Genomic DNA, 13,413 nt, shown 5'->3' on the forward strand with positions numbered 1-13,413 from the left:
CATTTCTGTTCCCTGTGTTAAGTCTAGTGCTTGAATGGATTGTGGGAAAAGATGAAGATCTCTCTCTCTCTCTCAGGGGCTGAAGATGCAGCTGTCCACAATAATGGTCCCATGATGCAGCTCTCTTTGGCTAGGTCTATACTACCCGCCTGAATCGGCGGGTAGAAATCGACCTCTCGGGGATCGATTTATCGCGTCCTGTCGGGATGCGACAATCGATCCCCGAATCGGCGCTCTTACTCCACCAGCGGAGGTGGTAGTAAGCGCCGCCGACAGAAAGCCGCAGAAGTCGATTTTGCCGCCGTCCTCACAACGGGGTAAGTCGGCTGCGATAAGTCGAATTCAGCTACGCTATTCACGTAGCTGAATTTGCGTATCTTAAATCGACTCCCCCCTGTAGTGTAGATATACCCTTTGTCTGATCAGAGATATTGGAGCTGGGTGTTAGGGATTTATCCATCAGAAGAATTTGATTTGGCTGAATTTGTCTAGTTGAAATGTTGAACTGATTTGATGTGGGGAGGTCTCTGGAGACATTCCTGAGCTACAGTTTCCTTGGATACTCTACTCCGTGACGACTGATTTGCGTGTGCACTATTTATAAGTTGTGGTTTTTGCTGTGTCATTGGGCACCCAGGTCATATACTTTTGTTTCTGCTCCTCACTCCCAAACCCAGTTAGTTTACAAGATGGGCCCACCAACCTTCCAGCTGTGCAGACTACATGGTTGCAAGGCATTCCCTTTCCCCAAGCATGTCTACAAAGCAGACATTGCTCCCACGCTGTTTTGGCTGGGGGAAGCGAATGAAAGGGATGGTGAATGCCATAGACTCATAGAAAAGCAGGGCTGGAAGGAACTTGAGAAGTGAAGTTCAGACCCCATGTGCTGAGGCAGGACCAGGTAAACCTAGATGCTCCGAGAGGTGTTTGTCCAGCCTGTTCTTAAAAACCTCCTGTGATGGGGATTCCACAACCGCCCTTAGCTGGAAGCCTGTTCCGGTGCTTAATTAGCCTTAAAGTTTTTCCTAATATTTTACCAAAATCTCCCTTGCTGCAGATTAAGCCCATTACTTCTTGTCCTACCTTCAGTGGGCATGGAGAACCATTGATCACAGTCCTCTTTGTAACAGCCCTTAATGTATTTGAAGATTGTTATCAGGTCCCCACTCAGCCGTCCTTTCTCAAGACTAAACGTGCCCAGTTTTTTTTAACCTTTCCTCTGAGGTCACAGGTTTTCTAAACCTGTTATCATTATTTGTTGCTCTCCTCTGGACTCTCTCCAATTTATCCACATCTTACCTAATGTCTAGCACCCAGAATTGGACACAGTCCTGCAGCTGAGGTTTCATCACTGCCTAATTGGAGCGGGACAGCTGCCTCCTGTGTCTTGCATTCGGCACTCCGGTTAATACAACTCAGAATGATATCAGCTTGTTTTTGCAACTGCACTACATTGTCAACTCCTATTCAATTTGTGATCCATTGTAACCCCCAGATCCTCTTCACCAGTATTACCACCTAAGCAGCTCTTCCCCATTTTGTAGTTGTGCGTTTCCTTATTGACTTTCATCTTGTTGATTTCAGACCAATTCTTTAATGTGTCAAGGTCACTGTGAATTCTATTCTGTCCTCCGAAATGCTTGCAGTCCCTTCCAGCTTGATGTCGTTACTCTCCACTCCGTTATCCAAGTCATTAATGAAAATATTGAAGAGTACCAGACCCAGGACAGATCCCAGGGGGGCCCATTAGATACACCCTCCCAGTTTGACAGCAAAGCATGGATAACTACTCTTTGAGTACCGTCTTTCAACCAGTTGTGCACGCACCTTATAGTAACTTCAACTAGACCACATTTCCCTGGTTTGCTTATGAGAATGTCATGTGGGACTGTGTCAAAAGCCTTACTAACATCAAGATATATCACATCTACTGCTACCCTCTCCCCCCCAATCCTTCATCCACTAGCCCAATAACCCTGTTAAAGAAGGAAATAAGGTTGGTTTGGCATGATTTGTTCTTGATAAGTCTGTGCTGGCTATTCCTTATACCTCTATTATCCTCTAGGTGCTTACAAATTGATTGTTTAATAATTTGTTCCAGAATCTTTCCAGGTATCAAAGGTAGGCTGACTGGTCTATAATTCCCCGGGCCTCTTTGTTTCCCTTTTTAAAGATAGGTGTTATGTTCGCCCTTCCCCGGTTCTCTGGGACCTCATCCATTGTCTGAGTTTGTGAGGATAATTGCTAGTTCCTTAAATACCTGAGGATGAATTTCATCAGCTCTGCTGTCTTGAATACATCTAACTTATCTAATATTCTTTAACATGTTCTTTCCCTAGTTTGTATTGTAATTTTCCATCTCTCCTCCACAAAACCTTCCCAACATTTAGCCCTCTGTTAACGTTGCCATTTTTTATGCTTACCTGTGGGTAGCTCTTCCCCTTCTCGGTCAGGTGGACCCTGTCTCTTCCCACGAGTCCTCCTTCCCAGAACAGCATCCCATGGTTGAGGAAGCCAAAGGTCTCCCATCGACACCATCAGCGCAGCCATGCATTCATCTCCAGAATGCATATGTTTCTGCCTGGGTCCTTGCCTTCAACCAGGAGGATGGACGAGAACACAATCTGTGCCCCCGACTCCTTCGCTCTCATTTGCAGAGCCCTATAGTTGTTGCTGATCTGTTCAATATCAGACCTGGCCGTATCATTAGTACCCACATGGATGAGCAGCATGAGGTAGTGGTCACACAGATGGATGTGTCTTGGCAACCTTTCCATAATGTCTCAGATGTGGGCTCCAGGCAGGCAGCACTCTCCCAGGACATCATGTCAGGTCGGCAGTTGTAAGCCTCCATCCAGAAGGGAGTCACCAACCACTGGAACCCTACGTCTCCCCCTCTTAGGTGTGGTGGCCTTGAGCTTCCCAGCCTTGGAAACAAGTATCTCCTCCTCCTCAGCCATTGGGGTCTGCTTCTCACCTTCTGTTGCTAGTTCAGCACACTGGTTCTTGACCACCTTGGACAGAGGACCTGGGTCAGGGGTAGAGCACTGTCTATTGCCCAAGGTGGCCAACAGCCACTCTCCTCCCTGCAGAGCAGCCAGTTCCTCCTCCTCCTCTGGTGTTGCCATCTGTAGTTGGCTTGCATCCTCCACCCCAGATATTTCCACATGCGTCCTGTTGATGAAGCCATCTAAGTGAATTTGCTATTTATACTTGAGTGAATGTTTGCCATATTTGTGCAGTATTTTCCCAACATTGACCGGCATTATTCAAACCCTGGGGAAGTAATATCATCCCAAGTATTAGTTCTTCTTATGTGGGTTTGTGTTGGATTTGCCTTGTGTATAAATCAAAGGCTTCATCCCCCTGGTGAAATCTGTGGAATCAAGCTGGGGGTGAAGGGAAGATTGTATTCATGATATGGGGTGATGTTGGTTGGCTGTGTTTGGAGCTGTCACTCTCCATGACCCCCATGGTAGTACTCTCCTGTGGAAGTTATGCCTGGCGCTAGCTGCTGTGTAATTGAGTGACTTTTCTTCCTAGGTATTAAGGTAATCGGTGGCGTCAAGGAGTTGACAAGAGAAGAATATGGAGTTTATGTAAAGAGGATCCTACCAGGCGGTGTGGCTTATGCTGATGGTGAGTTACAAGCCATGGGAAATTGAGTAGTGATATATTTGTTCACATCAAGTAGTTATACTGATCCTGTTTCTGATGCTTCTTCCTAAACCTGCATCTAGATCTGGCAAACTATTTTCATGTCTAAGGTCAAACCTGCTCTCTTATTTCTAAGGTGTTTAGATAGAGTGTTTAGATGTCATTCCACCCCCTGCACAGAGACACATCCATGCTACACAGCAGATTCTCTCAATTTTAGGATTCTCTTTTTAAAATCAGATCTCATTAGTCGTATGCTGCCTCCAGGCCACAAAGACCTCCTGAGACACTTGCTCGATTTTGCTCGCTCTTCACTCAGGTAAACCTCTAGTGAGTTTCTCCTGAGTAAGGAGGGAGGGGAAACTGGACAGAATTCAGGATTTGGCCCCTTTGAACACAAGCCAACATTGTTTTTTCCCCCAACAGAATTGGGTCTTTTGATCAGTTAACCAATGTGTCTAACAATCCAAACTAATCTAAGATATATAATCACTAGCATCTCCAGATACAGGAACAATTCTAGACCCCTGCAAAACCTTCTGCATTTTGTGATTTGCCTTTATGCCTTCCAGGGAATTAAAGCATACTACAGGAAGAATTAACCATCCATCCAATGTCTCCTGGTTTCTTTGTTTAGGACGCTTGCAGCCAGGAGATCAGATCTTGGAGGTCAACGGAGATTCTTTGATTGGAGTCACGAGTGAGAGGTACCATATCCAAATGCATTCATTTCAGTTCCATGAAGTCCTGTAATGTGTGTTGGGGAACAGTTGGCATGAAGAACATTGCAGTGTTGCTGCTGTCCGTGTTCTGTACCTAAACAATGGGCTTCTGGTTCCAGTGCTATCCATCCAACACTTCTTTCCTAGACCAGCATCCCTATAAAATTCTTCTTCTATTAAGAAAAGCTTCCTTGTAATAGAGCAAAGAACCCCAAACTGTATTGGAAGTGACTTTAATCTTCATCCAGAATGCAAACTCAACCTGAACCCACCCACCCTCTAAGGTCAGAGGAAGTGGAGAGAACTTCATTGCCCCAATATTTTTTACTTTGACGCTCTGTGCAATAACAGTGCACCCGACACTGTGCAAACATAGCAAAAGACAAAAGTCTGATTCTGGGCTGCACCTTTTATGTAGGAAGGTAAAGGCTCTTTATACTAGCTTTGTGCTTCCAGGTTCTGGGCTGTTCCAGGAGTCCAAGTGGCCCTAGGCATAAGTCAAGGTAGCCCAGAGGGCTGCTTTACCTTATGGTGGCCTTACACGCCTCACTATGAGCTACTTAGCATCCCAGAATTGTTACAGTGCTGAGTGTGCTGGACCTTCCCTCTCCTGCCTATGATAGGCCCCCACCCTCAACCCCCTTTCCCAGCATGTCCCTCTGCTGGCAGCCAGGCAGGGGAACAGCCAATGTAGCACTGTGTTCATGGGCCCAATACAGCTCCTGCCCAGGGAATCTGCTGGAGGGCCGCATTCTGACCCATGTCTCTGTGCTCCAAGGAGGTTGCAGTGTAACCCAGACACCAACAATGCATGAATGAGAACATTCAGATGTCTAAGAGGAATGGTTGAAGGTTTACACTTTCAGAGGTGCCTGTTGTTCTTTAAATAGTGTAGCAAATTTGTGGCTGTCTCGGAATGTTTCATTGTCACTGTGCTGCCCAAAACAGCCACATGGAGACTTGGAAAATAGCAGGCATAGGACCCTAATCTTCCTGCTCCGAAAGCACTGGCCCCTTTTACTTTAGGTGACAGAAAATCCCCATTAGATTTTAGTAGCATAGGGCCTATGGCACACACATAAGTCTCTCTCTATGTCTAAACAGTAGAGAGCAGACACATGATCTGGGGGTTTGATTCATGACTGTGCTAGGGCTCTGTATTTGTAGTGCTCTGAATCTGGCCGGGCGTAAGGGAAGGAAGGCTTGCAATGTAGACGCTAGTGAGGAGATACTTACTAATAGGTTGGCCTTATTATTTGAGGGTCCCCAGCTAGTGCAGCAGTGAGGAAACTCAGGCTGTGATTTACCTTCCCTCCAGTTCTGCTGGCAGACAAGGTGATCGGGAGCCTGGGAGATGTTCTGTCTGCCAATGGCCCTTGCCAAAAAGCCGTCATTAAAGTTTGCCCAATACATGGCTCACTGCTGAGTTTGACGTGCTGATGTGTGAGCCCTCTGCCACATAACTGTGGCCCAGTATTGCTCTCTTGTCCTTTTTTTGCACCTGATAGTCATTCTTGTCTTCCCACAGGGCTGTGGATATTCTCAGGACAGCCTCCGCCACCAGCCACATGCGCCTTCTAATAGCTCGAGATGATGATGCCAGGTGAAGTTTCATTGTATTCCACCAGGGGTAGGGGGCAGGGGAATTTGTTTATACTCTATATACATCTATGATATTTGTGTGTGTGTGTGTGTGTGTGTGTGTGTGTGTGTGTGTGATATATAAAATAAATAGGAAAGTGGTCAGGGTCATTGGGTTCTTTGTAGCTGTACTTGTACTACAGCTCTAAAAGGGCCTTGGTTAGTCACTCAGCGGTGCTGCCTGCATAGTGAGGGGCTTTTTTTTTTCTTCTTCCAATTAAAACTTGGTGCAGGAACGAACAGCTTTACACTACACAAAAATAAAATCGAAAATCCTAAGGAAAATGGCCAGAGTCACATTAACCCTAAAACTGCTTTTCTAAAAGCCGTAACTGAACGGAAAGCAAAGCCACCTTCTCTCGGGTCCGAATCCTGCCCCCAGCCCCAGGGAAATGGGCTGTGTGCTAGGTCTGTGGAGGAAACGCTGCTCCACCCCTTGGGCCATTGGGCTCTTCCTCAGGAGTCACTACTATCGCTGCAGTAGCTTTCATGGCCACTACCTGGTCTTGGCCCCTTCCCGGGGGGAGCAGGCTGTGGAACTGTGTGGTAGCAACCTCACTTCTACGTCCTCCCCCTTTAGGATGGAGCATAGGAATCCCCTCCAGATCTGTGTTGCATGGTGTACTGATGCCTAAATTGATTCCTCAAATCCTTCCCTGTCTGGGCTGTGGAACAGCTCTGGTTCTGTTACATCATAGGCCCTCTGAGCCCAGGAAGAGGACAGCAGGATTTGCCCTTTATCTTCTAAATGCATGTGCAGAACTGATGTAGGTGTCCACAGTCCAACTGCTGTGGGAGGGTCTGAGAAGCAGTCAGCTACCTCCTCCAGGAGGAAACTTCTGTTTCCAGAGGGGGAGGTTAGCTTCTTCCCAGATCCCCTCTGCCAGTTGCTTCCCCTGAAGATCTTGCTTTCTGTGGGTGTGGTGGGAGGGATGGTTAGGAGTTGGCCTAGTTAGATTGAAGCTGATGGTGAGACATCCAAAATGAGGTGTCAGTGGACAGGTTGGTTTGTGAATGATTGGCTTAAAGATGGTAGCTTAAGCCATGGGGGTAGCTACAGTCACCTAGAGAGAGGATGCAGAGGGCAAAGAGGAGTGGGCCAAGGACAGAGCCCTTCAGAATAGTTCATATTTCTCGTCTATATTTTCCTGTCCTCTGAGATTTTAATTTTCTCCTCTGGGTCTCAGCCATTTGTTGATAAGCTGTAAGACTACTTGTTTTGCCCCTCATGATCACTTCTGAAAGCTTCTCAAGTCCCAAATCTCATCAGACCAAGAGGGAAACAGCGCTACTGAGTGTCCTGGAAAAGTGTTGGAGTTGCGTAGGGAGCCAGGAGACGTACATAAAATGTCATTTATACATAAGGCGGCCAGGTGGACAGGACAGCACAAGTAAATTGGACTATCTCAATTGCACGTGCTTAGCACAAACAGGAGACTCAGCTGGCTACATAAGAGCTTTGGACTGTTGCTTTGAATGGGATGTTCACCTGAACGCTGGCAATAAGCCATCGGGACACATCTTTAATACCCTTCAGCGATGGCTGAAGCCTGTCTGGTTGCACTTTAATGAGTGTGACAGCTATGCTGCGCTCTCTTTTTTGTAAAGAAGCAAAAAAAATAAATAGTACTTTGCCACCCGGCCAGGAGCCAAAAGCTGGGATGACTGCATATCTGCTTAGTTGCTGATACTATAATCTCTTATTGGATCTTAATAAATGAAATCTGTACAAATAGGCATTCTGTATCAATGTTGGTTTTGAGAAACGAAGCAGGCCAGTGTATTCTGAGCCCTAGTTTTGGTTTGCTGTTTCCCAGCCAGAGCTGCACATCTTGGTTAATCTCAGCATCGAGCCAAGGTGCTTAGGCCAAGGAAGAAAGCTTGACTGTGTTGTTCCCAAGGAATTCCTGTGCACCTGGGCTGTAAACAGAAAGTCTATAGTTAAAGTGTAACAAAGGCCTGATCCTGCACTATGGACATCAGTGGGTCTTTGTCCTAGGGTGAAATCCTGACCCACCAATTGACTTTTATGGAGGCAAGATTTGATCCTAAGTGAAGTTGGAAGGTGAGAAGATGATAGATGCTTAAGACTAAGCCTTCATCTTGGAAACACTAGGAACGGGAGATGAGTGGTAGGGAGTTGATACAAGTCTGACAGCTCAGCCAGCAGCCAATACAAAGCTGAGAACTTCTCTGAGGGAAGCACCAGGCATGAACCTGAGCCATGATGTTCAAAACCTGATCCAAGCTTTCAAGTTAGAGGTGTTTGCAACTGGGTTTTCTGCTTGGGCCTGTCTCTACTTTATCTCGGTCCTCATGAGAGAGAAAATGCTGCATTATGATGCAAAGGGAAGGATGACAACCTCTGCTCAAATGAGAAGACATCTCAAATTGTTTTGAGCATACATCCGTCGCTGAAGAGGACAATTCGTATCTCAGATAAGGATCCCTGCTTTCTCTTTGGGTGGAAAGGCCCATCCAAAATGTGGGAAATGATCTGACAGTAACGTCTGGGAAGTTAGTCATCTGGATCCTTTGGCTTTATTCAGTCGTTACCCTTGGATTCAAGGCTACAAAAAAAGGCTAAGCCACAAAATCCCAGACAGATAAACATCATATAATTTTACCAGTGCCATGCTGCTCAAAGAGCCTGACTGCAAGCCCATGGAGGTCAAGGAGAGTCTTTCCACTGATTGGACCAGGCCTTTATTTTGTAAAGTGAGTTAGTGTTTAAAACTGTCATTTCATTAATTAACCATAGATTGATTTTGGGATTTGTGATGGAGTAGATTAGGCCCAGAGAACCCCTGCTGGAAGCATCAGAGTTCTGCCACACCCTGTCCTAGAGAGGAGCAGAAGAGAAGCCCTCCAAGTGGCCTGGAGTAGTTGTGAGGAAGCAGCCAATCAGGGTCCAGCAGAATCACATAAAAGGAGCTGCAGGGTTAGAGACACTCAGTTGCTGCCTGCCGCTGGAGGAGAGAAGACTGTGTTCCTGGCTGGGTGAAAGAGCAGCAGGACCATGGACAGCTCAGTACTGGGCGGAACCAGGGGAGCAAGGGAAGCTCTTGGCTGGCTGCTGGGACTGCCTAGGGACTGAACCCAGGGAAAACACCCACAGCTTAGTGGAATTGACAAAGGAATTCAGCAGGCGTTTGTGCAGATGTTCATCTGCCAGAAATGTTTCCCTCTTTGCCATTACTGAAGCAGCAGGGGAGAGTTGGCTTGGTTTTGGATTGCCAAGGAGGCGGCCTTGCCAAAGTATTTTATTTCTGGATTGCAGCATCTGTCATTGTTTTGATGGAGGTGGCTCTGGGAAACTTGGACTAAACGTCTTTTTTCCCTCAGTTCGTATCCTGGCTGAGCCTGAACACCCGTACATTTTTCTTCCTAATCCAGCAGTAAATTGCTATCTCTGCCCTTCCCCCTGGGCTGGCTCAGTGACTCTGGCCAGTGAGAAGAGGGAAGTGGAGCCAAGGCCACTCCCTTCCTGGAGCAGGTAGGAAACTGGCGAATAGCCCTGCTTATTCCTACACGCCCAGACCTAAGTCTAGAGGTGGATGGTTCTCAGTCACCCCTCGTCCCTTATGCAGATACAAAGTCAGAAGCTAGCTCTGGGCCAGGAGTGGCCAACTTGTGGCTCCGGAGCCACATGCGGCTCTTCAGAAGTTAAAATGCGGCTCCCTGTAGAGGCACCAACTCTGGGGCTGGAGCTACAGGCGCCAACTTTCCAATGTGCTGGGGGTGCTCACTGCTCAACCCCTAGCTCTGCCACAGGGCCCTTCCCCTGAGCCTGCCATGCCCTCACTCCTTCCCCTTCCCTCCCAAAGCCTCCTGCACGCCACAAAACAGCTGAGCGGGAGGTGCGGGGAGGGAGGGGGAGGCGCTGATTGGTGGGGTTGCCGGTGGGTGGGAGGTGCTGGGTGCCGGGGAGGGGGAACTGATGTGGGGGCTGCTGACGTATTACTGTGGCACTTTGGCAATGTACATTGGTAAATTCTGGCTCTTTTGCAGGCTCAGGTTGGCCACCCCTGCTCTAGGCAATTACCCATACTTGGGGAGCGACAAAGATAACATCTACATTGGATGGTGGAAACACCTGAACAGGCCCCAGTGGGCTCCTCACACTGTGTGCTCTATGTGATGAGCACCATAGCCAGACACAGCAGGGGATAACCCAGCTTGGCTCCTCTGGGCAGGTTAGAAGGAGGTGTTCATCATAGTTATTGTGACAATCAGTTTGTTTCTAAGCCAGTGCCCCTGGGGGCAAGTAATCTGCCATTACCCTTGTTCGTCTGCTTCAAGCTGCTCAGGCATGTTACTAATATCTTAAATTGCAGCAGATGTTTCTAAATATATACATATATGTGTGTGTGTGTGTGCATGGCTTTGTCTGAGGCTACGGCTCCTTCGTGCAGCTGTCAACGGTGCCTCCAACCACCCCAGGAAATAGATTGCTGTAAACTGATAGGACGCAGACGTCCATGGCAACCAAACTTGAAGCAATTTATTTGGTCTTCATTTGCTCTTGGTTATCTGCTAAATCTGCCAAAGGTTATCCAGAGGGAGAGTTGGGCAGTAATCAGTTTAATTTTTTTTTAAAGATTTGCAGAGATTTCGCTTACATAATCGCCTCACAAAATGTTTAATACATGAATACATATCTCCAAGATTAAAAGGGATGCAGGAGGGGGGAAGGGTTTTTATGTGTGCTTATTTATTTATTTATTTTATCCCACATGATCTTTTGGCGACGTCCTTGAGCTCTGAGAAGTAATCATCCTTCTCTGCACTTTGCTGTCAGAAGCGGTCACTGACGCAGATGCAACCACGGTCAGTGACCCGCTCAGCATGTTGGCCCTTTTTACATCAGCTGTCGGGCTCTGAGAATGACTCAGCCAATCTCTGGGGAACACAGGGAGCCTGATTCTGGTTTCCACAAGGGCCCCCTTACACCACTTTGGTGCCTTAGAGAAAATGAGAATCAGACCCAGAATTCTTATAACATTAATACATTATGACTAATAGTATCACTTAGGTTACATGCTATTGTTTCTGCTACCTGACTGGATGACTGAAGCATTTTAAAGCTGGTGAATAATGAATGTGAGGATTAGCTAGAAACTCACTTTTTCAAAAATGAAATTCTTGTGACTCCGGGAGCTGGGGCTCTAAGAATAACACTGAATATCACAGGACTCACAGTAAAATCACAACAGTTGGTGACGTGGGGTAGCTGAAAATCAGTGTACGTGCAGATTGCTGCTTTAAGCATGCATCAGGCTTTCAGTGCTCTGAATGTCTAGTTCCTGGTGTCTCATAGGCTTTATTTATAGAGACAAGCTATTAATTCGAGGGTTTTATTTAGTTTCCCAATCTCTTTTTTCCCATCTGTGGAGCAGAGGGTGAAGTTTCCAGCCACTGTGCTCTCATGTAACCTTTGACGTAGGACTCACCCTTTGTTCTCCCCAGAACACAAGGGCATCACAAAAAGGTATTATGGGATAAAACAACAATATTCTGCAGAAAGATTGGCCTCCTGCTGCTTAATCTGTAGCAAAGTCGGCCTGCAGCTGGCTGCTGCTGTGCATCCCCTCTGATCTGACTCCACTCGAGGGGTCTGTACAAGTTTCAGGGCTCTGTAACAAGGACACTTCTGTTATCTTAGATTTTAGTATCCTTAGTGAAAAAGGGTGGAGGGGGAGGGGTTGGGCTGGGAGTACATTATTAAAGGGAAAGTCCCCCTATTTCAGCCCTCTGTTAGTTAAATAAGGCTGGACATTTAATTTCCACCGGAACCTGATAAGATTAAGTATTTTCATACTAGAGCTGGTCAAACAGTAAATCAAACTAAAAAAATTGAAGATATATATATATATATAATTTTAACCTATTTGTGCCTGAAGGCACTGAGCAAGGTTGGCTTGGATTCCTGGAGTCAGATTATTCATTAGTCAGTATGCGGACAATATCTGTGCACTTGCAAATCTCCCAAGCGTCATGAAGTTTAGCACAAAATCATCTGTCTGAAGAGTCATACCAGAAAATGCATTACTTGCTGTTGATTATTTACCTCAATGGGATTTTAAGCATGTGCTTAAATGCTTTGCTGAATTGAGGCCTGCAATAGCTGTTCTCCGAGCAAGGAGCCCAGACAATACCATGTGACTTAGGTGTTCGGTCATCTCACGCCAATAGCAACAGATTGGAGTGGATGGTTTGCAAACAGTTTACAGGCTGAAAATTATTCATCCAAACTATTGGGCACATAATGGCTTATCTTCACAGAGCTTGGGATTTGTTAATTGGAAAAAGGGGTAAAATCAAAAATAGGATTATATGTCACGAATAGTTTGCCAGCACGTAAATTTGTTTGTGGGGTAGGGCTAAAATAATGAGATCTGCTCATCTGGTCATATTCCATTGATTGAACTACTGTGGAAATGGTATTATTTTTTCCAATAAATGGATCCCTGAGGCTCTAAGTACAATTGAGGGGAATATGTAAATACAGACGAGTACAGTGAACCAGCTTTCTCTAGCTAAATAATCACTGGAAATTAACTCGCATTACAACACTGATCAAAATTCAGTGCATTAGATCCTAACACCCATGATTCAGAAAGTAAGGGAGGCTGCTCACCAGATCTCACCCAGCAGCCTGAAAAAACAGCTCAGTCCTGCAAATAGTCACGTGTGTGAGTAAATTTAATTGAAAACAATAGAGCTACTACCCTGAGGAAGTTACTCATGCATAATTTTTTTGCAGAATCCAGTCCTGTAACTGCAGGTGTCCAGTGAATCACGATCCATTCAGTCAATAACTCCAGTAGTTAGAGACTTCTGAGCAAATGGCTTGTTGAGTTGGTTGCTAGAGCTATGACCAAACCTCCTCGGTTGTGAGAATTAAGGTGGTGCAAAACTGACTTAAAATATTTTGGGGGTTGGAGACGAGGGAAGAATCTGTCATTGTTTCATTTTGAGAGGTTTTAAAGGCTTTGCACCATTTCTCGCATGGGATTTTTGCACTGCAACAAATACAGTTTTGAGAGTTCACCTGTTTCACTTTCTCTTCTTCTCTCTTGAACTCTTCTTCATCAGAATAACATTTTGCATTTTGAAGTTTCAAAGCTGGAACCTGAAAAAAAAAGGAACAAAAGGAAGTAGCCCATTTGCTGGTTTTCACTGAAAGATGGTCTCTTTTGAGTGAAAACTCACATGATTTCAGAGATTTTTCGTAAAGATCCGACCATTTGCTCACAGTTGCAGTGTTTTCCCCAGATCTAATGGGGAATTGCATTGAGCTAGCCTTAGTGCCAGTGTCCTGACTTGGCCGATTCCAAATCAGTAACAATAGTCGTGTACAAGGCCACTGTGACCTGGCAGGGTGTCTCCC

At 46.1% G+C, this 13,413-nt stretch overlaps 1 protein-coding gene across 1 annotated transcript in view; it reads left to right on the forward strand.

The window, feature by feature from the left end:
* The window catches only part of LOC103305755 (syntaxin-binding protein 4-like), a 115,080-nt gene that overhangs the window by 52,662 nt on the left and 49,005 nt on the right, over window positions 1-13,413 (forward strand). Inside the window, exons 3-5 of the mRNA XM_065559917.1 lie at window positions 3,544-3,639; window positions 4,295-4,364; window positions 5,908-5,982. Coding sequence (XP_065415989.1) covers window positions 3,544-3,639; window positions 4,295-4,364; window positions 5,908-5,982 — 241 coding nt within the window. The remainder of the gene's footprint in view (window positions 1-3,543; window positions 3,640-4,294; window positions 4,365-5,907; window positions 5,983-13,413) is intronic.

Source organism: Chrysemys picta, chromosome 10 (assembly GCF_011386835.1).
Source record: "Chrysemys picta bellii isolate R12L10 chromosome 10, ASM1138683v2, whole genome shotgun sequence".
Taxonomy (NCBI): domain Eukaryota; kingdom Metazoa; phylum Chordata; order Testudines; family Emydidae; genus Chrysemys; species Chrysemys picta.